We start from the raw sequence: 27,057 nt of genomic DNA, 5'->3' as shown, positions 1-27,057 counted from the left end.
GTATTCTGCTGCTCCCCAAGACCTTGTACCCCTTTAGTCCTGCTTCCTGTGCTCATACCTAGCACCCTCCTTTTCAGAGTGCTGTGAAGGAACCCAAGGCCCAGTGCATGCTAGACAAGCACTCTACCATTGGCCTATAACCCTCGGCCCAGAAGCCCCTTGTTAAATAGACAAGCCCCCCTTTTGTAAAGTTTTTGTGTATATGTATGTATATGAATGTGGGTGCATGTGTGGTCAGAGGACAACTTTTGGGTGTCAGTCTTCACCTTCCCCCATTATATGAGAGAGGGTCTTTTGTTGTTCCCTGTTCTGTTTACCAGGGTATCTGGCCTGTGAGCTTCAAGTGGATTTTGTCTTTGCTTTCCTTCTCACCATAGGCTGAAATTACCTGCTACATCATGAGCTTTTGTTATTTTTTTACTTTATTTTTATTTATTTTTAAAATATTTGTGTATGTGTGTGTGTGTGTGAAAGAGAGACAGAGAAGGAGGAAAGGGGGGAAGGAGGGAATGAGAGAGGGAGGGAGGAAGGGTGAGGAAAAACGTACAGAAACACCAAGGTCTCTTGCTACTGCAAACGAACTCCAGATATGTGTGCCACTTTGTGCATCTGGCTGTATGTGGAAACTGGGAAATCAAACCCAGGCCAGCAGGCCTTGGAAACAAGTGCTTTTTAACCACGGAGACATCTCCCTTGCCCTTCGTCTACCCTTTCTTATATGGGTGCTGAGGTTGTCCAAACTCAGGTACTTGTACTTGCATGGCAAGCATTATGTCCATTGAGCCATCTCACTGGCCCCTTTAAATGCTGGCATGCCATTTACAGATCGTAGAATACCATGACTACCATAGTTTCAAAAAGAATTAGTGTATATTGCTTCTGGTAGCACAGGAATATAAGACCAGCTCCTTAAGAGGCAGAGTCAAATTCAAGGCCAGCTTATATAATTTCGTGGGCCCTTTTTCAAAATAAAGAGTACAGCCAGGCGTGGTGGCACACGCCTTTAATCCCAGCACTCGGGAGGCAGAGGTAGGAGGATCACTGTGAGTTCAAGGTCACCCCAAAACTACAGAGTTAATTCCAGGTCAGCCTGGACCAGAGTGAGACCCTACCTCAAAAAAACAAAAAAGAGTAAAAAGATGACAGGGTTGTGACCCAGTGGTAGAATTCCTGTCCAGAATTCTCCAGTGAGGGTCTTGGGGTGTGGCTTGGCACAAGAGTACTTGCCTAGTATGTGTGAGGCCTGAAATCCCAGTACTAAAAGACAGATGGATAGAGAGATAAAGGAAAGTAGGGAGGGAATTCATGCAATTCCCTTGGCATTAGCAAAGGAAAAAGTATGACACAATAAAAAAGTGTTTGCAAACATGAAAGTGTTCACACCTCATCCACACCTTCTGAAAACATGAAAGTGCTCACACCTCACACACCCTCTTGAAGACATGAAAGCACTCAAAGCACTCACACCTCATCCACACCATTGAAAATGTAAAAATGCTTACACCTTATCCACACCCTTTGAAATGAAAACATGAGAGCATGCATGATGGAGCCACCAGATATAGCATCTGTATGAAGGCATGCCAACAAGCACAAGGGTCCCATCCGTGTGCATATAGACTGGCCATTTTAATAGCACTAGCCAACAAAATGACTCTTCTACAATATCACCTTCCCAAATGTTAAACTTCTAGTGAAACCTGAACAAAATTAAGATCTCCCTTTGTACATGCATGTCCATCACAGTGTTAGAAAAGTAGTGGGTTTTAATCATGCTAAAAACATTTGAGTTGAGCATTCCTAATCTCCAAATTCAAAATGTTACAAAATCTGAAGTGTTTTTAAATTTATTTTGCTTTAATATTTCATACAAACTATCTTTGAATTCACAATTTTCTTGTCTTGGGTTTCACATTTCTGGCATTCAAAGTATGTACCACTGGGCTGGAGAGATGGCTTAGTGGTTAAGCACTTGCCTGTGAAGCCTAAGGATCCCCGTTCGAGGCTCAATTCCCCAGGACCCATGTTAGCCAGATGCACAAGGGGGCACATGCGTCTGGAGTTTGTTTGCAGTGGTTAGAGGTCCTGGCATGCCCATTCTTTCTCTATCTGTTTCTCTTTTCCTTCTGTCTCTCTGCCCCCCCTCACAAATAAATAAATTTTAAAAAATTAAAAAGAAAAGGAAACACAGAGGCTACAGAAAACTCACCACTAAAAACAAACTGTTAACACAATGTCACAAGTGGAAAATTCTACCTGACTGTATGTGACACCAGTCATAGTGAAAACTCAGGGACACTAAATATAAAAAATAAAATTAAATAAAATAGTAAATGACCTTTAGACTATATGTGGTTGTAAATGAAACAGCAATGAATTTTGTGTTGATCTTGGTTCCCCAAGACAGTTTTTCTTAAAACAAGGTCTTGTATAGCCCAGGCTAACCTTAAACTCACTATATAGCCATTGATGACCTTGAATTTATGATCCTCCTGCCACCACCTCCCAAGTGCTGAGACCATTGGTGTGTACCACCACACTCAGTTTATGCAATGCTGGGCTTTTGTGCATGCTAGACAAGTGCTCTGCCAATTGAGATACATCTACAGCCATTTTTACTTTTCTTGAGATAGGGTCTCACTACCATGTCTAGCTTCCAACATTTCTTTCTTTGAAAATCCCAAATCTGGGGCTGGGGAAATGGTTCAGTGGTTAAAAGCACTTGCTTGGAAAGCCTGCTGGCTGGGGTTCAGTTCTTTAATACTCACATAAAGCCAAAGGCACAACATGGCCCATGCATCTGGAGTTCATTTGCAGCAGCAAGAGGCCCTGGTACACCCATTCATACATATTCTCATTCTCTCTCCTCATATAAGTAGATTTTTTAAAAAGAATATTCAAATTCTGAAATACTTCAGATCTCAAGCATTTTTATTTGGGATAGTCAACTAGTATAGATTTTCTCTTTATACATATAACATTCTGGTTCTAGATTCCAGTGATTTTAAACAGGTTTGTCCCATGTTCATAGCATAGAGGGACAATGAATTGTGTCCAAGTTGGACATTGTATGCAAATTTGTATCCATCCATATCCTCACCTCTAAAACAACCAAAAACAATCCCACAGGCTGAAGATTTAGCTCAGTAGAAGAGAATTTGCTTATCACCTGCCCCTCTCCTGTCCTAAATTCATAGCCTAAACAAAGAAGACTGAATTTCTTTGTTTTGACATTCAAAAGCCTACAGCTTCCTAGCTAACCTCACTTCCATTCACTCATCCACTCCCTCTTTCCATCCTTTATTCATTCACATGAGTCTGGGCACCTTGTTCACACAAACATTACCCAATCCCCTGCTCTTGGGAGCTCCCAGAGGAAGCTGATGTAGCAATATATGAATGGAGTGATGAGAAGGTCCAAAGAAAGCACATGGCCTAGCTGCCTCCAAGGAGATCTTCTCAGAGGGGACACCACTTGCACCAAGTCCATCCGTAAAATCTGGTGGATATGGTGAGGAAGTAAAGCAGTTCTCAAAGGACTAAAGCTTTTCAGTACCCAGCAGGTGCTTTAGGAATTCTTTGGGGGGTTAAGGAGATGACTCAGTGGGTAAATACTTGTTATAGTAACATAAGGATTTGAGTTTGGATCTCCAGCACCCACATAAAAGCTGAGCACAGCAACACAGGTCCTTGGGGAATCCCTGCCTGTTAAAGTCTAGCTAAGTCAGTGATCTCCATGTTCAGTGAGAGACCCTGTCTCAAAAAATAAGGTTGAAGCCAAGTATGGTGGCACAAGCCTTTAATCCCAGCACTCAGGAGGTGGAGGCAGAGGTAGGAGGATCACCATGAGTTCGAGGCCACCCTGAGACTGCATAGTGAATTCCAGGTCAGCCTGGGCTAGAGTGAGACCTACCTTAAAAAAACAAAACTAAACTAAAAAACTAAGGTTGAGAATGATTTAAAAAGACACCTGACATCAACCTCTGGCTTTCATGCACATGTGTTTGTGCAGACATATGAGCACACACACACATGCATACTACACCATATACATGCAAAAACCATTTAAAAAAAGAATTCTTAATCATGGAAAATGCTAATAAAAATTTTAAAAATTAAAATAAAAAAAGGATTCTTTATGGTATAGTCAGGCCTAATACATGCCTGTAACCCCAGCACTCCGAAGGCTGAGACAGGAAGATGGTGAGTTTGAGAACAGCCTGAGCTACGTCTCAAAAAGCAAGTTCTTGGGCTGGGGATGTAGCTCAGTGGTAGAGTGCTTGCTGAGTATGCATGAAGATATTGGTTCAATCCACAGACTAGAGGAAAGGAGGGTAGTGGGAAGCCGCAGATAGTGTCTCAACACTAGGGAGATGGGATCAGATTTGCCATATGCATTGGTTATTTTCACATTGCTTTGACCAAAATTCCTAATTGAAACAACTTTAGGGAAGAAAAGTTTGTTTTGGCTTATGGTTTAAAGCAATTTCAGTTAATTGGAGCAAAAAGAACATGGCAATAAGAGAGATTCCACCCATGGCAGCAGGAGTGTGTGGTAGCTGTTCACAGTGCAGCAGACCAGGAAGCAAAGAAAAGCCAGGTTATAAGCTCAAAAGTTCCACCCCAATGACCCACTTCTCCAAGCTGTGCCACCGCTGAAATGCTCCACAGCCTTCCACAATATAGCCATCCTCTAGGTCTTCAAACATAAGCCTTTTGGAAACATTTCAGATTCAACCATAACAACATATGAAAATTCATATACTGATGAATCAGGTGAGAAGCAGTTTGAGGAGATCAAGTCCTGTACTCCCCATCCTCCCTTCTCTGCTTACTATTCCTGCTAGAGTCACATTTTCCTCTGCCTTGGCCACCCTTTCTCTCAACTGTCAAAGACGTTTGCATCTCCAATGATGCCCTTTCTCTGTGTGTGTATTCATGTGTGTGTGCAAAGGCCAGAGGTTGATCTCAATTGGTCTCCACCCTATTTTTTAACAACAGGATCTCTTACTGGACTTGTAACTCACCAATTCAGCTGGACTAGCTAGCTGACAAGTCCAAAGACTCTCCTGTCTCTGCCTCCCCAATGCATGCAGGGCCCAACTTTCACATGGGTTCAGGGATCTACACTCAAGTCCTTATGTTTGCAAGGCAAGCACTTTACCTGCTGAGCCATCTCCCCAACCCTGAGGCTTTTGTTTGAATAAGCATAAAAGTCCATCCTTTGCTATTATGAATTCCCCACTCTTGAGCATTGTTACGGTTTGAGTGTGAAATTAAAGGCATGTGCCTCCATGCCTGGCTTAAATTGCTTCTTGTCAGTCATTTGATCACAGAAATGAGAACACTAATACAGCCTATAGCCATGTCTTTCATCAAAACATATCCTGAACTTCAGTTTCCCTCGTAGCCTACTGAAAATATATGGTGATTAGTGACTTCATATTACCAATAGGCAAGGGGTAACTGTTAATTCTGCCAAATGCTTGTTAGGCTTACAGAGGTACCAACTTCCCCAGCCCACTTTGTTCTCCAAAGCAGTTGCTCTTCATATCAGTCCTGGGAAGTGGGGCTGCTACTCCATTTTACAGATGTGAACACTGAGGTTCACAGAAATATCAGTTACATGGTCAGGGTTAGAACCTGGATCTAAGCCCATGCTAAGGGCTGGATTCATTGAATGCCCATAATAAATTCCTATGCACACACGCACACACATTCTAAACATTCCGTGGCTCCCTATTGCACCCAGGAAAAAGTGGATCTTCAGCTAGGCCCTCCATGACTGGGCCTGGCCTTATCCCTTCTGCTTGATCTGGCTTATAGCCTCTCAGCCCAATATACTTATCTGCTTGTCTTGGAATCTGCTGAGAAATATAGAACCTTTTTGAAGGTTTGAACCAGGGCCTTGCACATGCTAGGCAAGTATTATAGTTACCTTCATGTTGCTGAGACCAAACCCCCAACCAAAAACAGCTAATTGGAAGAAAGGTTTTATTTTGGCTTAAAGTCTCAAGGGGAAGCTCCATGATGACAGAGGAAAACATGGCATGAGCAGAGAGGGTGGATGTCACTTATGCCACAGCAGGTAGAAAACAGCAGCAGGAGAGTGAGCCAACTCTGTCTGGCAAGGGGGAGCTGGCTATAACTCCTCTAAGCCCACCCCAACAATACATTTTCTCCAGCAGATCTCCACCTCCCAAATTGCCATAGCTGGGGACCCAGCATTAAAAGCACATTAGTTTTGGAAGGACATCTGATTCAAACCACCACAGCAAGTACAACTGAGCTCTGCTCCAGAGAAGATTTGCTTTAATTTCCAGCATCCTATGCTTTGGAAGATTTCTACTGAAGCAGTTTCTTTCCTTGCCTGTAGTTAGATCATAAAAATACTGTCCCTTTAAGACATGGTAGTTTTTGCTTCTGTAGACAATTAACCATGCCCCTCTTCAGAATCCCCTAGGTAGAGAGGGACAGCTGCCTAGAGTCAAGACAACCTGATTTATGATCTTATAACCTATCCAAGCTTTTCTTAGCCCCTTAGCATGCAGCAATTCATAGGAAGGTTTTATCTTTTTTATGCTTTATCTTGTAAATTTCTTTATTATTTATTTGGCATGTGTGATGACTATAAGCATATGTGTGTTCTGGCACATGTGTGGAGGTAAGAGGACAATTTCAGGCTGGAGACATGGCTTAGCAGTTTAAGTGCTTGCCTGTGAAGCCTAAGGACCCTGGTTCAAGGCTTGATTCCCCAGGACCCACGTAAGCCAGATGTACAAGGGGGCACATATATCTGGAGTTCGTTTGCAGTGGCTGGAAGCCCTGGCATGCCCATTCTCTATCTATCTGCCTCTTTCTCTGTCTGTTGCTTTCAAATAAATAAATAAAAATAAACAAAAACTTTTTTTAAAAAAAGAGGACAATTTCATGTGTCAGTCATTGCTTTCTATCTCATTTGAGGCAAGGTTTCTTGTTGCTCATAGCCCCATTTACCAGGTTATCTGTCCCATGAGCTTCCAGGAAATTCCTGTCTTCACCTCCTTTCTCGACATAGAGACACTGGGATTACAGAAGCAACTACAGCTTCTGGCTTCTGTATGGAGTCTGAAAGATCCTGAATGCAACTGCTTTATCTGCTGAGCCATCTCCCAAGTTCCTCAAGACTTTAGTTGGAGACGCTACCCTTCAAAAGTCCTCCTTTAAAACTCCCCTTTAAAAATTCCCTTTAAGGAATTCCCTTTGTTCTGCAGAACTAAAGCCTTCCTTTGGCTTGAAACCTACCACACCCTTCCATAGCGTACTAACTCCCTTAATAAACTTTTCTCCTAAAAAGAAATGCTTTTATGTGGAGGGACATCCTATCTGAACCTAAGTTCATGAGAAAAAGAAGTCTTGGGTTGTCATCACTCTCTGTGTGACACAGTCCTCTCCAGTTGGGGAAGCCAGTGTGTTTAAGGCACCAAGTGAACAGTTGGGCTAAAAGGAGTGAGAATCCTAGGCAGACTTCCTGGAGTAGGGGTTTGGAGGGAACCTGTACCTAACTCAGTTCCATGGGACCTAAAGGAGGTGATGAATGATTGAGAGGGAAATGAGATGCAGAAAGTGGGCACCTGCGAAGGTGCCAGAACTGATGAGGGCAGAGCCAAAGCATGCAGTGGGGCTGAAGATGTAGCTTTGTGGGAGAACATGTGCACAGTGTGTGCATGGCCCTAGGTTCTACTAAACATTACAAAACATTCCAAAATATTAAGTGGGGTCTGGAGGCACATGCCTGTACTTCTTGCATTCATGAAGTTGAGGCAGGATATGTTTGAGGCTAGCCTGAGTTACAGAGTGAGCTCAAGGCCAGCCTGGGCAGTCTCATGAAAGTAAAAAGAGGGCTGAGTGTGTAGCTCAGTGGTAGGACGCTTGCCTAGAATCTGGCTGGGACATGAGGCTACATGGTAAATGACTGCCTAGAATTCACCAGTGCATTTGGTGGTAGCATGCTGGCCTAGAATTCCCCAGTGAGGGCCTAGGAGTGTAGTTCATGGTGTGACTCTGATCCATACTTATCTGTATACCTCTGATCAGAAGAACTCAGAGGGATATGTTAGGACACATGACCACAAGTGAGAGTGGAGAAAGGATCCTCCTCAAGGAGGAAAGCATGGGCAGGAGTTCAGATGCCATAGAGAGGTCAGGGATAATGCAGCCTGGGTCTAAGGAGAAAGAAGGAAGTAAAAACCAGGGTAGGTGAAGTTTTCCGCTAGACTCCCATCTCCTTCCTCTTCTCCCATAGCCTATTAGAGCTCCTCTGGGTATGCATCCCTAGCTCCTCCTCTGTGGCAAGGAGGTATGAAGATAGAAACAAACAGTGACCAAAAGAGAGAGCCCAGGAATGGCTCAAACTGTTGTGCTGTTTTAGACAAGGAACATAGCAGAACTAATGTCCCTGAGATGGGGGAAGGAGGAACAGAAATGAAATCTGCAAGGGCAGATTCAGAGCTGGTGGTAGAGGTGAGTTGAATGACCACACCATGTTCTTCTGCAGAGGTTCACCTTCATCCCATCATCCCTACCCACAGGGCAGCAAGGAGCGCTTTCACTGGCAGAGCCACAATGTGAAACAAAGTGGTGTGGATGACATGGTGCTGCTGCCCCAAATCACTGAGGATGCCATTGTGAACAACCTCCGCAAACGCTTCATGGATGACTACATCTTCATATCCTGGACCATGGATGGAGTGGCAGGAAAATAATTGAGCAGTAGAGGGATCTGGAATGGTGAAGGGTGGAAGAAGTGTAGCAGTGTGACAATCTATAGATGCCCCAGTCAAGGTTGGAGAGGCATATAAATGACTGGAGGAGGGATGTGCAATGAAAGCGCCAGGTTAGACAAATCAAGCAACAGCGCTCTCTTAACCACTGCTGCTCCTCTTCCTGGAGGAGGCTTAACCACAGCACATCCTATTCCTCTTTTTGGACCCACCCCTGATTTTATGTTTTTTTTTTTTTCTAAGAGACTTGAGATACATCTGAGTCTCCCTTCCTCTCTTCCCCTCCCTCTCTCCTTCCCTCTTCCTCTCAACAATGGGGTTCTAGCAGGCATTGTGGGAACACAATGACACAAAAAGGGGGAAGGGTCATTGAGGTACAAAGAAGGATATCAAATGGCCCTTAATCACCTTGCAGACATACATTGGCTCAGTACTTATCTCCATCAACCCCTTCAAGCAGATGCCCTACTTCACCAACCATGAGATCGATCTATATCAGGGCGCGGTGAGGCCAGGATTGGGTGGGTGAAGTAACCCCAAACCCCCAAGGCCCCAGCTCTGGGATGAGACCTGACTTCCCCCACTAGGCCCAGTATGAGAATCCCCCACACATCTACGCTGTCACTGACAACATGTACCGGAACATGCTCATTGACTGTGAGAACCAGTGTGTCATTATCAGGTACAGTGGGGGGTGGGGGTGCTCTTGGTCCTTCTGTGTCAGCATCTTTCAAACATCACCACCATCCTGAGGGGTAGTTTGTTTGGAACTCCCAAACCAAACCAAACTTTGTTGTTCCTCTCTGCAACCACCACCCACTTGTACTTCCTTGCTTCACTGGACCCCTGATATGTTTTATTTATTCATTCTATTTATTGTCCAATAGTAGATATAATCATACCTATTAGTAACCATTGACATTCTAAATGTCAGCTCACCATTTAACTTATCTTGTTCACAATTATATCCTTGGTACCTGGAGTAGTTCCTGGTACACAATAGGTACTTAAGAGATGAATGAATGAGTGATCAGGCCTCCTTTCTACCATTCTTGCCCACTGACCATTCCTTCCTTCCACCTCCAGTGGAGAGAGTGGAGCTGGGAAGACAGTAGCTGCCAAATACATCATGGGCTACATCTCCAAGGTTTCTGGTGGAGGAGAGAAAGTCCAGGTGAGATAAGGATAGGACAGATGGGATTTCCCCCAATGGCACCCAGATAACTCAAGCTGATCTCTTTCCACCTTCCTCTATTCCTAGCATGTCAAAGACATCATTCTACAGTCAAACCCACTGCTTGAGGCCTTCGGCAATGCCAAGACTGTGCGCAACAATAATTCCAGCCGCTTTGTGAGTTGCTATAAAGCTGCTTAAAACGATAAATTCCTTCACATACATGTGAATACACACATACACAATCAGACACACAAACACAGTTACTGCTATAACCAAAGCCCTAAGGAAATCCACAACTGCTTCTTGGAAAACTTACCTCCTCTTGGTCCATTTGAAGATGTGTTCCCTGTTGTAGAACTGTGGAGGTCATGATGCTCCTGTATAACACCCTTCAATACTCCCATCACTGAGGTCATACTGCCACTTCTACTTTTTCAAATTTCATATTCAACTTACTCCCTCACTTATCCTTGTTTTCCAGTGAAAAATTCATTGGGGTTTTGTGTGTGTTAGGTGTTACAGTGGTCCCAATGGAAAACAGAACAAGGGCACATCTGGATTTATGGTCCAGTTCTGTCAATGTTTAGCTGTGTGGGACAGATGGAGAAAAATAAAATAAAACATGATGTGGTTTCCTGAGGGTCTTTGTTTGACCCATTCATGAAATGGTGGTGTTAATATCAATCCCATAGACTTCAATAATTTTAGTACAATGCCTCATATGGAAATGGCTTAACATATTCCTTTCACTAATATGATATTCTTTTTTTTTTTTCTTTTTGGTTTTTTGAGGTAGGGTCTCACTCTGGCCCAGGCTGACCTGGAATTCACTATGTAGTCTCAGGGTGGCCTCCGAACTCACAGCGATCCTCCTACCTCTGCCTCCTGAGTGCTGGGATTAAAGGCGTGTACCACCATGCCCGGCTAATATGATATTCTTATTCCCCAAATAATCTTGGGGTTGTAGATTATGTTTTGTTTGTTTAGTTTTTGTTTAGTTTAGTTTTTGGTTTGTTTGTTGTTTTGGTTGTTTGGTTGGTTGTTTCTGAGACCAGGCCTCATATAGCTCAGGAAGGCCTTGAATTTACCATGCAGCCAAGAATGACATTAAATTCCTTGAATATTTTAAAAATATTATGTGTAATATGCTTTTCATATAATTATATTTAAGTATTTATACCATTTTATCCTGAAATTTTTACATATACCAAAAATTGAATTTCTACAGTGAAACACCCATGCATCTCTCTCTCAGAGTCCACCACTAACGTTTACTATACAAGCTGAGCACCCTTAATCTGAAAAATCTGAATTCCAGAATGCTCCAAAATTTCAAGCCATTTAAATGTAAACACAATACTACAAGTGGAAAATTTTACCCTGGACTTCATGTAAGTCCCAGTCAACAGGCAGACACAGAGCAGGTCGTGGTGGTGCACACCTTTAATCCCAGCACTCAGGAGGCAGAGGTAGGAGGATCACCATAAGTTCAAGGCCACCCTGAGACTACATAGTGAATTCCAGGTCAGCCTGGGCTTGAGTGAGACCCTACCTCAAAAAAAAGGCACCCACATTAAAAATAGTGCATAAAATTATCTTCAGGCCATACATAAATTGTGCATAAATCATAAAGGAATTTCATGTTTAGCCTGGATTCTATTCCCAAAAGATCTCATTAGGTGTATGTATGCAAAAAATATTCAAAAATCCAAACCACCCCAATCTGAAATGCTTCTGCATTTTTGTAAGAGATACCCAATCTTTTATTTGCTTTCTTTTCTTTTCTTTTCTTTTTTTTTTTTTCAAGGTAGGGTCTCTCTCTAGCCCAGGCTGACCTGGAATTCACTATGTAGTCTCAGGCTGGCTGCCAACTGACAGCAATCCTCTTACCTCAGTCTCCTGAGTGCTGGGATTAAAGGCACGCACCACCCATGGCCGGCTTGCTTTTTATTATTAATCTTTTTAGATGAGCATACAAACTAATAGCTTTCATCATGGCATCTTCACACATGTGTCCTTATGCTTGTATCTCATTCATGCCCTTCTCCAAAAGTTTTGCTTGCTTTATTGCATTTTCATCTATTATAGGTACCTTTGTGTTGCTGGGACAAAGCGCCCAAACAAGAGCAGCTTGTGGGAGGAAAAGGTTTATTTTGGCTGACAGATTGGAAGGTTAACTCTGTGGTGGCAGGAGAAAATATGGCATGAATAGAGTCTGGAAATCACCTCCTGGCCAACATCAAGTGGACAACAGCAGGAGCATGTGCCAAATACTGGCAAGGGGAAGCTGGCTATAACACCCATAAGCTCACCCCCAAGAGCATACCTCCTCCAGTAAGGACCCAATTTCCAAATTGCCATCAGCTGGGGATTAAGCATTCAGAACAAAGGAATTTAGGGGAAGGAGTTAATTCAAACCACCACATTCCACCACTGGCCCCCATAAACTGATAACCAAACATGTAATGCATTCAGTGCAACTTTAAAAGTCCCATAGGTTTTTTTTATTAATTAATTTATTTTTTAATTAATTAGTTTTGTACTCAGTGAATACAGTCATTTGCTGCTCAGTAGGTTAGACCGTGAGTTGCTTAGACAGTCCCATAGTTTTTAATCAATCTCAATACTGTTCAAATCTCCCTATAGTCCAAAATCTCTCTTTTTTTTTAAGAAGTCATGGGAGAGAGAGATTGAGCTGCTTTAGTAAGAAGGTTAGAGAAGAACAGTGACTTTTTTGTTGCTGTTGTTTGTTTTTGTTTATTTATTTGAGAGCAACAGACAGAGAGAAATAGGGAGAGAGAATGGGTGCTCCAGGGCCTCCAGCCACTGCAAACAAACTCCAGATGCGTGTGCCCCCTTGTGCATCTGGCTAACGTGGGTCCTGGGGAATCAAGCCTCGGACCAGAGTCCTTAGGCTTCACAGGCCAGTGCTTAGCCACTAAGCCATCTCTCCAGCCCCAAAATCTCTTAATTGTTATCTGTAAAACAAACAAACAACAACAAAAACAAGACCATAAAGGCACAGAATGAACATTAACCCTGCAAAAGATGGCACTGGGCATAGGAAAGGAAGATTGAAGCAATACATAATTTAAAACAAACAGATAAACATTAAATTCTGTAACTCCAAGTCTGACAACTCTAACCAGTGACAAGCCTCCAAATCCGATAATTCTAACCAGATACAAGTCTCTGGAGTTCAAATTCCAACCCCCATCTGGGCTCCTCACAGCCTGGGGAACAATGCTTCCCAAGTTGGATATTCTTCTTGGTAGCCATCTCATAGTCCTGGCATTTCAAAAAAATCCTTGGGTCTCTACTGTAACACACAGTTCATCCAAAAAACAAAGCTGTGTTGCAAATCCAATGATATACTCTTTCCTGCATTTATTATGCTCCATAGAACCAGTGGGCTACCAAATTTATTAAGCCAGCAGGAAATAAAGCCACCCTAAAGAGCAGAATACTCCTTTAGTGTTCAGGCTCTCTACTTTCAAAAGAGTTTGCATTCTTTCTACTATCCCAATTCAGAACAGCTGGCCCAATCTCAATGGTTGTAAATTGTTTGCAGCTGCAAACAATTGCAGCTGAGTGCATATTGTTTTCAGCCTGAAACTTTCTCTTTTTTATTAGCATTTTCTTCAGATTTGAAACATTTCATTCCTTATTTATTTATTTGAGAGAGACACAGAGAGGGAGAGAGAAAGAGAGAGAGGAGAGAGAGAGAGGCAGATAAAGAGAGACAGAATGGGTGTACCAAGGCCTTCAGCCACTGCAAAGAACTCCAGACACATGCACCACCTTGTGCATCTGGCTAACGTTGGTCCTGGGGAATCAAACCTGGCTCTTTTGGCTTTGCAGGCAAGTGCCTTAACCACTAAGCCATCTCTCCAGCCCCCAAAACTTTCATTTATTTTTGTGCCATATCAGCCTGCTCAAACCGGTCCATTTCTATGCAAAGCAACCCTGCACAAGTCCTCAGGATACAGGTAGGCAGAATGCAGCAGGCCTCTCACACAAACTGCTCTAACCCAGTCCTACAAAGTTCTTTCCCTCAGAAAGCAAACCTCATAGTTCATAGTTCTTGCTGCATTCAGGTCTTTCAACTCTGACCAGAATAGTACATCAAACTCTTGTCTTCAGCACTGCAAGATGTCTCATAGACCAAGGTTTCAAATCCTTCCACATTCCTCCCACAAATCAGTTCCAAAAGGCCAAAAGTCACACAGTGAAGTTTCTAGCAGCAACAACCCCACTCTCTGTACCAATTACCAAATTAGTAAAACAATACTTGCAGTTACCTTTATGTTGTTGACACAAAGCACCTGACCAAAAGCAGCTTATGGGAGAAAAGGGTGATTTTGGCTTACATACTTGAGGGGAAACTCTATGATGGCAGGAAAGAAGGTAGCCTGAGCAGAGGCCAGAGGCTGGACATCACCTTCTGGCCAACATCAGATAGACAGCAGCAGGAGAGAGTGCCAAACACCAGCAAGGGGAAGTTTGCTATATCACCCATAAGCCCACCCCCAATAACCCACCTTCTCCATGAGGTTCCAATTCCCAAATTGCCACCAGCTGGGGACCTAGCATTCAGAACACATGAGTTTAGGGTGGGACACCTAATTTAAATAACCACATCATGTATCCATCACCCACATTTTTGTACATGTATGTGGTATATTGTGTTCATATGTGCATGAGTGCACATGTGGGTGTACTTGTAAGTGGAAGCCAGATGTCTTCTCCAATTACTCTCCACCTTATTTTTTGAGAGTCTCTCATTTTTTTTCTGGAGCTCACTGATCATGCTATACTAGCTAGGGATGCTGGTATTTTTTTCTCAATAAACGGATTACAGGAGAACACTGCCATGCTTTCCTTTTACAAGGGTGTTAAGGGTTGAATCTCAGATCCTCATACTTAGGTGGCAGGTACTTTACTCCCTGAGCCATCTCAGCCCCACATTATTTTTTCTTTTTTCTTCTCTTTTCCACATTATTTTTTATTAATATATTATATTAATATTTATGGAGACCATATTATGTTTGACACATTATAATCAGACAACAGACCTTCCCCAGTAATACTCAAGTATGCAGATCATTAATTATTGTCCATTATAAATTTGCTATTTTCATTTATTTATTTAAGATGAGGTCTCATTATGTAGGCCAGATTGGCCTGGAAGACTCACTATACAGCTCAGGCTGGCCTTGAGCTCTTGATTCTTCTGCCTCCACCTCCTGAGTCCTGGGATTATAGTCATATACCACCACACCTAGCATTCATCCTTTTTACTTTTCATTTTTAGTAGTGCTGGGGATTGTGTATGCTAAGCAAGGACTCTATCACTGAGCCACATCACCATCTAACATCTATTCCCTCCAGAGAATATACATTAAAATAGGTATGTCCAAAGTGGACCACTCTCTGTGTTTAGGTAGATATATGCACACCTGTACAACCCAAAACCCTATCAACACACACAGCATCACGATCATTCCAGAACTGTCCCTCTTACCCATTTCTAGTCAAACTCTGTTGCTAACTGACCCTAGAAGCAATGACTCTTTTGATATTTTTTGCCATATGTAAGTTTAACCTGTTCTATAACTTCATGTAAATAAAATCTTTTATTCTTCATTCTTTTTAAAGTTTATTTATTGACAACTTCATACATGTATATAGTGTATTTTGATTATATTCATCTCCCATAACCTTCTCTTGCTGCACTCCCACTTCCCACTAAACCTTTTCTTCCCAAATAGTCCCACTTTTACAGTTTTGGGGGCTTTTTTGAGGAAGGTTCTAATTCTAGACAGGATGACCTGGAACTCATTCTTTAGCCCTCAAATTCATGGCTATCCTCCTACTTCAGTCTCCTGAGCAGTGGGATTATAGGCTTGAGTCAGTGTGCCTGGCTCCATTTCTGCTTTGATGTCGTGTGTGTGTGTGTGTGTGTTACTGAGTTTAATTAGAGTTGCTTGTATGACCATAGGTGGAGGGTTATTTATAAGCAAGTTGCCAGTGGCTACACCACTGAATATGACTCTCTCTCTTTCTCTCTTCCTGCAACTATTAACTATCAATAGTTCCTCATGGAAGGGAGGAGCCTTGAGAGTGCCTCCCCTATCCATGATGGAATGTTGACAATCCCAGTCTTGTGCAAGTAATCACCACTGCCATGAGTTCATAAATGCAATGGCCAGAGCCCTTGGTCTTTATTTTCAAACTACTAATACAAAAACATAGATAGATGGATGGATGGATGGATAGATAGATAGATAGATAGATAGATAGATTTTTATTATATATGATCTTTTTAGAAAAGATATTTCATTGTTTTCAAGCAGAGAGGTACATACACAGAGAAAGAGACAAACAGAGAGAGTATGGGAATGCCAGGGCCTCTAGCCACTATAAACAAACTTCAGATTCATGTGCCACTTTGTGAATCTGGCTTTATGTGGGTACTGGAGAATTGAACCTGTGTCTTTAAGCTTTGCAAGCAAACACCTTAACTGCTGAGCCATCTTTCCAGCCCTTTATTGTGTATAATATTAATGAACAATAGAACAAGAAATTGTTATATATTACAGGTATTTAACTGTGTATAAGATGAAATAATTTACATTGCTATTGAAAGAAGGTAAATAAAGGTGGTAGGGCTGGAGAGATGGCTCAGCAGTTAAGTCGCTTGCCTGTGAAGCCTAAGAACCCATGTCCAACTCTCCAGATCCCACCTTGGCCAGATACACAGACAGGGCAAACACAAGGTTGCACATGCCCACTAGGTGGCACAAACGTCTAAAGTTCCATTGCAGTGGCTGAAGCCCTGGGCCAATTCTCTCTCTCTTTGTCTCTATCTCTCACTGTATCTCTAAAAAAAATAAATAAATAAATTAAATTTTTTAAAAGGTGATAAAAGAAGATATAAGACATAAGGAGGATTTTCTGTTCTCAAACCTCTAGTGGGGGCAGAGCCCAGAGAATGTCAGGAACCAAAGAAGTTGCCTGTTGAGCCCTTGCTCTCGGCTCAAGGAAACTATATGGGAGATACCAAAGGAGCATCAGTACCCTATGGAAACACAGAGTCCTCTGGACTATGGTGGAGAAACTTCAGATGAGTGCAGAGCTGGGTGCTCCAAGTGATAGCTTGGAGCATCACTAGGGGTGGACAAGCTGGACATTCCTAGCCCAGGGCATAAACTGAGTGCTGACTTGAGGAAAGCAGATGGTGAAAAGAGAGAAGTCAATAAGAAGGTAAAAGAGAAAGGGAAGTTCAGGTCACATGAACGGGGGATAGAAATTAGGCTCATGAGATGAAAATCCTTGCTCCATCTGCACTCCTGGGACTCTAGGAAGGGCTGATGTGGTCCTCTGGGATTTAGGGCAAGTACTTTGAGATCCAGTTCAGCCGTGGTGGGGAGCCAGATGGAGGCAAGATTTCCAACTTCCTGCTGGAGAAGTCTCGTGTGGTCATGCAGAATGAGAATGAGAGGAATTTCCACATCTACTACCAGGTGCAAAGAAGGGGTCAAGGGGCTGGAGCCTTACCTTCATTCAAGGATGGAGGATGGAGACAGTGGGAAGGGTAATATGTGGGAGCCTATGATGGTGAGAGAGAAGTAACCACAATAGCCATGCCACTGTGTATTATGTATGTACTTTGTCCTTCCTCCAGCTTCTAGAGGGGTCCTCCCAGGAGCAGCGACAGAACCTGGGGCTTATGACACCTGACTACTATTACTACCTCAATCAATCAGACACCTACAAAGTGGAAGGCACTGATGATCGAAACGACTTCAATGAGACCCTGGTAAGTAACAACCATCACTCCAATCCACAGCCAGGCCCTTGGCCCAGACAGTTGTGGGCACCTACCCATGGTTACACAGCAGTAGATTTATAAAAGGCAGATGAGGTGGTTGAGGGGATGGCTCAGTCAGTAAAATGCTTGATATGCAAGCTTTATGATCTGAGTTTCAGATCCCTGACTAGCCAGCCTAACCTACTTGGGGAAGTTCAGACCTGTAAGAGACTCTATCTCAGGAACAAGGCCCAAGTTAAATTCTTTCTTCCATATGCATATACACACATGTACACACAGGTAACATACATACACAAACACACACACACACACACACACACATGATCAGGTATTCAAATATCTTATCTCCTGGAGTCTTATGTTGTAGCCACAGAAGTCTGACCCTGGGGCAGAGTGGAGACTGAGGTCAGTGCCTGAGCTCTGTCCCCACAGAATGCCATGCAGGTCATTGGGATTCCACCCAGTGTCCAGCAGCTGGTCCTACAGCTTGTGGCAGGAATCTTGCACCTGGGGAACATCAGCTTCTGTGAAGATGGGAACTATGCCCGCGTGGAGAGTGTGGACCGTGAGTAGGGTGCTGTGGAGGGATGGGTGAAGGCCTCATATGTGAACTGTTTCCTCCCATTTCAGATCCCAGGAGGAATGTCAGTGTGACTGGGCAAGATGGGGGTAAAAGGCTGAAGAGATGCCTCAGTGGCAAAGAGCTTGCCATGCAAACATGAAAACCCGAGTTCAGATCTCCAACGGTCACATAAAATCTAGGCATGTTGGGACATGTTTGTAATCCTAGTGTTAAAGAAGCTGAGTCAGCAGGATTCCTGGAGCTTGCTGGCTGGACAGTCAAGCTGAATCAGAAAGCTCTAGGTTCAGTGAGAGACTCTGTCTTAAAGAAAATAATAAGGTGGAGCTAGAGATATGGCTTAGTGGTTAAGGCATTTAGCTGCGAAGCCAAAGGACCCAGGTTCAATTCCCCAGGACCCACGTAAGCCAGATGCACAAGGTGGCACATGTGCCTGGAGTTCGTTTACAGTGGCACACCCATTCTTTCCCTCTCTCTCTCTCCCTCTGAAATAAATAAATAAAATAAATCTTTAAAAGCATAAGGTGGCATGGTGGTGCATGCCTTTAATCCCAGCACTTGGGAGGCAAAGATAAGAGGATTGCTGTGAGTTCCAGGCCACCCTGAGACTACATAGTGAGTTCCAGATAAGCCTGGGCTAGAGTGAGACCTTACCTTGAAAAGAAAAGATAATAAGGTGGAGAGATTGCTCAATAGTTAAGGCACTTACCTGCAAAACCTAATAACCCCGGTTCAATTCCTCAGTACCCATTTAAAGCCAGATGCACAAAGTATCACATGCACTTGGAGTTTGTTTGCAGCTACTAGAGGCCCTGGCATGCTCTCTCTCCTTCTCCCTTCTAACACACACATGCACCCCCCCCCCACACACACACATATGACATGCGAACATGAATACATACACATAAAACCACAAACCACACACACATACACATAACAAAAATAAAAGGAAAGGTGCCTGCATGTGTCGCAAGAGCATGACCAACTGCTTCCTTTTGTCCTGGATTGGAAGTATTGGCCTTTCCAGCCTACTTGCTGGGCATCAGCAGTGAGAGGTTGCAGGAGAAGCTGACCAGCCGCAAGATGGACAGCCGCTGGGGCGGGCGCAGTGAGTCCATTGATGTGACCCTTAATGTGGAGCAAGCAGCCTATACTCGTGATGCCCTGGCCAAAGGACTGTATGCTCGCCTCTTTGACTTCCTGGTGGAGGTAAGTGGGATCAATGCTTTGGATGAGGGCTGGTGGACCAGGTGGGTGTTTGGTGCCTTCCAGGACCAGGGGTTGGCCCTGCCAAGTAGGGAAGACAAGAGTTAACTCCATACCATCAATTCATGGAAAGGTGAGGAGCAGCTTTCAGCCTGGGCAACCTCCAGAAGAAGGGACTGTTGGTCTGGGGAGATGGTTCCGTGGATAGACTACTTGCTGAAAAAGTATTGAATACTTGAGTTCAGATCCTTAGACAAGGTAGTGTGAGTGTCTGTAATCCCTGCACTCTGATGGCAAACTGGGAGATGGAGACAGGAAAATCCCTGGAAGCTTATGGGCCAGCTAACCTGGAAAACTAGTGAACAAGATACAAACAGGGCAGCACCTGAGCCCTCTGGCCTCCACATGTGCCATGGTCCATGCACATCCACACTCACACACATACATGCATATCCACACAAAATAAGTAAATCAATAGATAATAGGAAATGGGACTGTTGAATCTATCTAGGCTCTATTATGGCAATAGCAGTAAAGAGGGTGGGTGTATTTCAGAGCCATGAGGGTTGACAAGGACACAAAATGGGGGACAGGGAGATAGCTCCATCAGAAAAGTATTTGCCTTCCAAGCATAAGGACCTGAATTTTATGCTGAGTAGCCATGTAAAAAGCTGGGCATGGCCATGCATGCCTGTAATACCAGTCCTGAAGGAGACAGAGACAGGAGCTAGCTGGTCAACCAGTTTAACTGGAAAAAAAGAAGTTCCAGGTTCAGTGAGGGACTCTGTCTGAAGAAAACAAAGTGGAAGAATGATAAAGGAGGATAGTGACATTCTATTCTGGCTTCCACCTATGTATACATGGAGTGCGTGCATTTGCACACACGTGTGCATACATTATAATACATCATATACACACACCAAAAATGCTACACCTGATGGATCATGCCTGTAATCCCAGTGCTGAGGAGGTGGAGACATGAGGATCCCTGGGACTTACTGGCCAGCCAGTCTAGCCAATTTAGTGAGCTTCAGGCCAATGAGAGCTATTGTCTATAAATGAGATAGACTGCATTCCTGAGAAATGACATCTGAGGTTGTTCTCTGGCCTGCACACACACATGCACACACACACCACACACATACACACATGAGGGGGGTTGAAAGAGGGGGAAAATGATGAGGATGTGGGTGAAAGGAAACATGATGTGTCAAGGCCAGTGATAATCACAGTAGTCAGGCATAGTGGCACAAGCCTGTAATCCCAGTGATAATCACAGTATTCAGGCACAATGTTCAGGCATAGTGGCACCCATATGTAATGCCAGTGATAATCATAGTGGTCAGGCACAGTGGCACACACCTGTAATCCCAGCACTCAGGAGACGGGGGCAGGAAGATGGTAAGTACAAGGCTAGCCTCAGATTCAAACATTAGACTTTATCAGGAAGGAAGAAAAGTGTAAGAGAGGGCTTGTATTTTATGTACTTCAAATTCTTGAAACTTCAGAAAAATACGTATAATAACTGGAAGCATAACCTGTTAACATGGATGACACCTTGGGTCCCATCCCCAGCACCACCAGGCACAGGTTAAGCATCCCTACACTGAAAATCCCAAATCCAAAATACTACAAAGTTTCCAATTTTTGGGCACCAACATGAAACTACAAGTGGAAAGTCCTATCCCTGACTTCACAAATGGATTACAGCCAAAACACAGGCACACTAAAAATAGCACATAGAATGTATAGGAAATGTAAATGAGTTGCATGTTTAAATTTGACTCCCATGCTCAAGATAGCTTATGAACTCATTTATTTTGAGATGCTAGGAATGGAACCTAAGGAGTAGCATATGCTAGACAAGCACTCTCTCATGGAGCTATACACTTAGCCCTTAATACTTACCATTATGACTTATTTATTTATTTATGGGTTTCATTTATGGGTTTATTTATGGGTTTCATGTGGCCCAGGCTGACTTTGAAATCTATGAGAATGACCTTGAACTTCTGATCCTCTTGCCTTCACTTCTCAAGTGTTGATCTCATGCAGCACCATGCTCAGTGTTCATTTGTTTATTGTTTTCTAATTTTTTGACAACTTTCATTTATTTATTTATTTGTTTATTTGGTTTCATGAGATAGGATCTTGCTCTAGCCCAGGCTGACCTGGAATTCACTATGTAGTCTCAAGTTGACCTTGAACTTACAGCAATTCTCCACCTCTGTCTCCCGAGTACTGTGACTAAAGGTGTTCATCACCATGCCCAGGTTGTTTATTTATTTATTTGTTGATTTATTTATGTATTTATTGATTTATTTATGTATTTGTTGATTCATTTATTTATTTTATTGAGGTAGAGAGGGACACAGAGAGTGCACCAGGGCTTCTGGCCACTGCAAATGAATTCCAGACACAAGCACCACTTTGTGCAATCTAGCTTTACATGGGTACTGGGAATTGAACCTGGAACCTTTGGCTTTGCAGGCAAGCACTTTAACCTCTAAGCCATCTCTCCAGCCCCTGAATATTTTCATATATGTACATATTGTATTTTTAATAAATTTATTTATTTGAGAGAGAGAAAGAGAAAGGTGAGAGAGAGAGAGATTGGACAAGCCAGGGCCTTAAGCAGCTGCAAACAAACTCCAGAAACATGTGCCACCTTTTGTGTATCTGGCTTGTGTGGGTTCTGGAGAATCGAACCTGGGTCCTTTGGCTTTACAGGCAAATGCTTTAACCACTATGCTATCTCTCCAGCCCTACATATTGTATTTTGATCATAATCCCATCCCATTATTTTCTTTTGTCTCCCCATCCACTTTTCACTAAACTCTTTCTTCATTCCATCTAGTCCCTCTTCAATTTTGATGGTAGGTCTTGTGCAAGTAATGATAGCCAATGTGAGGTCATAAATGCAATGACCACTTTCTGTCCAAACAGCAATATTAAAAGGCACTCCTCCTCATCTTTTGGTTCTTCTGTTCTTTCAGCCAGTTTTTCCACAATGGACCCTGGGGTGTCATAGAGATGATTCATTTAATGCTGAGCACTCAATAGTCACTTATTTTCATTTATTTTATGAGTTTTGAGTCTCTCCAGTCGTCACTAACATCTGAAAAGGGAAGTATCTCTGACTAAAAGTGAAAGCAGTACTAATATATGGGCATAAGCATAAATATTTAGAAGATTCATTTATTTTTAAGGGTCCCACTCGTTTAGTCCATGCTTGCCTTGAATTTTATGTGTAGCTTAGGCATGCCTCAAACTGATAGCAATCCTCCTGCCTCAACTTCCCAACTACTGAGGTTGCTGGTGTAATTCTAGCTATTAATCCATTTTAGAGATGAGAGAATAGTTACAGAAAGGCTAAGTGGCAAATTGACTCCGGAATCAAGAACTTCAAATGTCCAACATATGGATCTTTTGGATGGAGGTGAGGAAACTAGACATAGGCAAGAGAAAATCTAGTGAAAGGGAATAGAATACATGAACTTGGCTAAAAAACATATTAAGAGAGTAATAGCATAGGGCAGGAGAGCTGGTTCAGTCAGTAAAGCACTTGCTGCACAAACTTGAAGGCCTGAGTTCAGATCCCCAGCACTGTGTAAACGCTGATGGTACATACCTGTAATTCCAGTGTTTAGGAGGCAGATACAGGCAGGTCCCAGATCAAGCTGGCTAGGCAGAGTAGCCAAATCAGTGAGTTCTGGATTCAGTGAGAACCTTATGTCAATAAATAAAGTGGACAAAGTAATTGCGGCATTCATGCCCTCATAGTGACTGATGCTACCCATCCAAGCCTGTATAGTAAGAGTGTGGGAAATTATGACATCAAAGTGGATAGGAAACTAGTTGGAAAGAAAAAGGGATTCAGGGAAGGGGGCATTTGGGAGGGGGAATAGTGAGAGTGTGAACTATGATCATGATTTATTGTCTGTATGTATGGAGGTTGTCAATAAAAAGTTTTTAAAAATAAAATAAGTAAGATGGAGAGAATCAAGGAAGACACCACCATCAACCTCAGCCTCCACCCACCCCCCACACATATGCACCCACATATAAATATGCATATATGCATACACATACACATGAAAATGTAGAGTTGGGGCTCAGTGGTTAAGAGTGCTTGTTGCTAGGCTGGGAAGATTACTCAGTGGTTAAGGCACTTGCTTGCAAAGCCTACCAGCCCATGTAAAACCAGATGCACAAAGTGGTGTGTGCATCTGGAGTTCCTTTGTAGTGGCAGGAGGCCTTGGCATGCTTGCTTGCTCTTTGTCTCTCTCTCCTTGCAAAAAAATTAATTTTTTTAAAAAACTGGGCATGGCCATGTATGTAACTCCAGTCCACAGTAAGGCAGATGCAGAACCAGAGAATTGCTGGGGCTTACTGACCAACAGCATCTCTGGGTTGAAAGAGAGGCCATCTCAAGGAAACACATGGATAAGTGACAAAAGAAGGATACCTGCAGTTCTCCTCTGGTGTCTACGTATAAGTGACACAAGTGCATGGGGGATGCACACCTGCATGCACATGTACATATGCCATGCATCACACTCCACATATCACACTCACTATACCATTCATACATGCAAAAAAAAAAAAGGGGGGGGGATAGCACATGGCCTGGGTTTGACCACATACCTATTGACCTACTATCCCCATCTGCACCGCAGGCCATCAACAGCGCTATGCAGAAGCCACAGGAAGAGTACAATATCGGTGTGCTAGACATCTATGGCTTCGAGATCTTCCAGGTTTGGCCCCTGGCCCCTAGCTCACATCCTGTCCTGCCTCTTACTCTGGGACAGCCCAGTGGCCAGAAAAGCCTCCACTCACAGAGGAACCCTTTTCCTTCCTTGGCAGAAAAATGGCTTCGAGCAGTTCTGCATCAACTTTGTCAATGAAAAGCTGCAACAGATCTTTATCGAACTCACGCTGAAGGCAGAGCAGGTGGGCAGGGCAACCAAGCAACCAGAGATAGGACTCAAGTGCAACCATAAGAGTCCATACACACACCCATCCCCACCTCTCTGTGCTCACTGTTGGTCAGCTTTCTCTTCATGTAATGAAATACCTCACTCACATAATCATTTTATAAAGAAAAAAGGTATGCTTTAGCTCTTGGTTTTGGAGACTCCAGTGTGAAATCAGATGGAACTGTAGCTTTAGGTCCCTGGTAGGGGTGCTCAGTGGTGATGGTGGGAGCCTGTGGTGGAGTAAAACTGTTCACCTATAGAAAGAGGGAAGGGAGCCAGGTGTGTTGACGCACACCTTTAATCCCAACACAAAGAAGGCAGAGGTAGAAGGATCACCATGAGTTCAAGGCCACTCTGAGACTAATTCCAGGTCAGCCTGGACTATAGTGAAACCCTACCTCAAAAACAGGGGGAGGGAGAGAGATAGGGGAAAGAGAAGGAGGCATAAGAGTGCATGCTACCAATCCCAGCACTGAAGAAGCTGAGGCAGGAGGATGACAAGTTACAGGCCATTCTGGGCTGCCTAATGAGAACCCATCAAGAAAAAAGGAGGAAGAAAAGGAGAAAGGAAAGGAGGGAGGAAGGGTTGGGAAAAAGGGAAGGAGAAAGGATGGAAGAAAAAAGAACGAAAACAGAAAAAAGAAACATTTATTGCGTGCCTGCTATGTGCCAGGTACTGTTTGGGCTGTGGGGAAAACAGTTGGGAACAAGATGAACAATAAATAACCTTTGCTGGGGACTGGAGGTATATATTGTTCCATAGTAGAGTACTTGCCTGTCATGCTGGATTCCATATCCAGAACCTCAAAAAGAAAAAAAAATCCCTACTGATTTGATTTTGCCCCTCCCCTAGATGCAGAGACTGAAGAATTCTAAGGCACATGGTTTGTTTGGAAGCTGACCCAAAAAAATATTAATAAGGAATTGGGAAATGATTCAAAATAAATTTTAAAAAGTGCCTTATGTGGTAGCACATGCCTTTAATCCCAGCACTTGGGAGGCAGAGGTAGGAGGATTGCATAGTGAATTTCAGGTCAGTCTGGGCTAGAGTGAGACCCTACCTCATAAAAAACAAAAATAAAAAAATTTTTTAAAGAGTCAGAATAGAGTCTTACTAAGAGGGTTATATAGTGGGTAGCAGGGCCTGAATTCTGCTGCAACCCATGAGAGGCTTCATAAAAACACACTGCAGAGTATATTGGCCACTAGCTCCTGTTGGTAGTTGGTCTGTGGGACCAGAGATGAAGACATCATTCCCTGGGTCTTCTGTCCTGCTCCTCCATATGTATTCATATGGGCTTCATTGTTAGTCCTAAGAGATGAGATGGGAGGGGAGAGCACACTGGTCATACCCCCTTCATCCACTCCACTCCCTAAACCCTTTTCCACCCCCAGGAGGAGTATGTGCAAGAAGGCATCCGCTGGACCCCAATAGCGTACTTCAACAACAAAGTTGTGTGTGACCTCATCGAAAACAGACTGGTAAGGACTGTGTTGACTCTGGGAAGGTCTAACTGGCCCATGGAGGGGCTAGCTAATGTTGGATACCCTAGCCTAATATACTCCAACAGGTGACACACATCTGAGCTAGCCTCATCCATAGATTTTTCTGACCACTTGCTCTGCTTCTGTTATTCACTCAATAAACATTCCCCTAGACAAGCTATCCTGGGTCAGGGGGATCAAAGTTGCCAGATCACACCAAGGATGGTGATGCATGCCTGTAATCTCAACACTTGGAAGGCTGAGACAAGTATATAGCCAGGTCTTCAAGATCAGCTTGGTTTACATAAGTGAGTTCAGGACAGCCTGGGCAATGAATGAGACCCTGCTTCAAAATCAATAAAAATGTTGGCAGATTTCCCATTAAGTGATTCTACTGTGGGGAAGGGAAAGAGCATGGATCCCCTATGGAGTCTGTAATTTCACCTCAGGGCACTTCCAGAACAGACACACAAACTTAACCTAAGTGCCTTTCCACCACTTTTGTGCTTGTATTCGAGAGTCTGCTCCCCACCCCTCACCCAGTTCAGTCAGTGCTGACCATCAAGATGGAACAGGACCCATTTTGGTAAGCCTGGCCTCTGCTCACCCCTCAGAGCCCCCCAGGCATCATGAGTGTGCTGGACGATGTGTGCGCCACAATGCATGCCACCGGTGGAGGAGCAGACCAGACGCTGTTGCAGAAGCTGCAGGCAGCGGTGGGCACGCATGAGCATTTCAACAGCTGGAGCGCCGGCTTTGTCATCCACCATTATGCAGGGAAAGTGAGTGGTGCCTGTACCCATGTGTGCCCAGTGGAGAGCTCCATGTATGCCCCCTTTCAGATCCCAAGGGCCTCCATGTTGTAGACTACCTAGGCCTAGCCTCTCTTGCAGAGCTCCCACCACTGACTTAAAACTAGCTACTTTCCCATGACTCCCAGAACTTTGCCCACAAATTCTCACTTCCCCTCATTCAGGGCTGCAGACCAGCACTGGCCTATGGTCATGGCCATGGGTTGCCTAACTAACAGA

General features: G+C 43.6%; 1 protein-coding gene across 2 annotated transcripts in view; it reads left to right on the top strand.

The window, feature by feature from the left end:
- Positions 1 to 27,057, top strand: part of Myo1f (myosin IF) — an 81,433-nt gene that overhangs the window by 15,921 nt on the left and 38,455 nt on the right. For both annotated transcript variants that reach the window (XM_045148926.1, XM_045148927.1), the window contains exons 2-14: positions 8,571 to 8,708; positions 9,178 to 9,267; positions 9,350 to 9,444; positions 9,849 to 9,936; positions 10,024 to 10,113; positions 17,334 to 17,465; positions 17,627 to 17,761; positions 18,206 to 18,338; positions 19,366 to 19,562; positions 24,239 to 24,319; positions 24,429 to 24,515; positions 25,937 to 26,023; positions 26,641 to 26,808. In XM_045148926.1, the coding sequence (XP_045004861.1) occupies positions 8,571 to 8,708; positions 9,178 to 9,267; positions 9,350 to 9,444; positions 9,849 to 9,936; positions 10,024 to 10,113; positions 17,334 to 17,465; positions 17,627 to 17,761; positions 18,206 to 18,338; positions 19,366 to 19,562; positions 24,239 to 24,319; positions 24,429 to 24,515; positions 25,937 to 26,023; positions 26,641 to 26,808 (1,521 nt within the window). The remainder of the gene's footprint in view (positions 1 to 8,570; positions 8,709 to 9,177; positions 9,268 to 9,349; positions 9,445 to 9,848; positions 9,937 to 10,023; positions 10,114 to 17,333; positions 17,466 to 17,626; positions 17,762 to 18,205; positions 18,339 to 19,365; positions 19,563 to 24,238; positions 24,320 to 24,428; positions 24,516 to 25,936; positions 26,024 to 26,640; positions 26,809 to 27,057) is intronic.

This window comes from Jaculus jaculus, chromosome 5, assembly GCF_020740685.1.
Source record: "Jaculus jaculus isolate mJacJac1 chromosome 5, mJacJac1.mat.Y.cur, whole genome shotgun sequence".
Classification (NCBI taxonomy): Eukaryota; Metazoa; Chordata; class Mammalia; order Rodentia; family Dipodidae; genus Jaculus; species Jaculus jaculus.
This window is presented reverse-complemented; position numbering and strand designations above follow the sequence as displayed.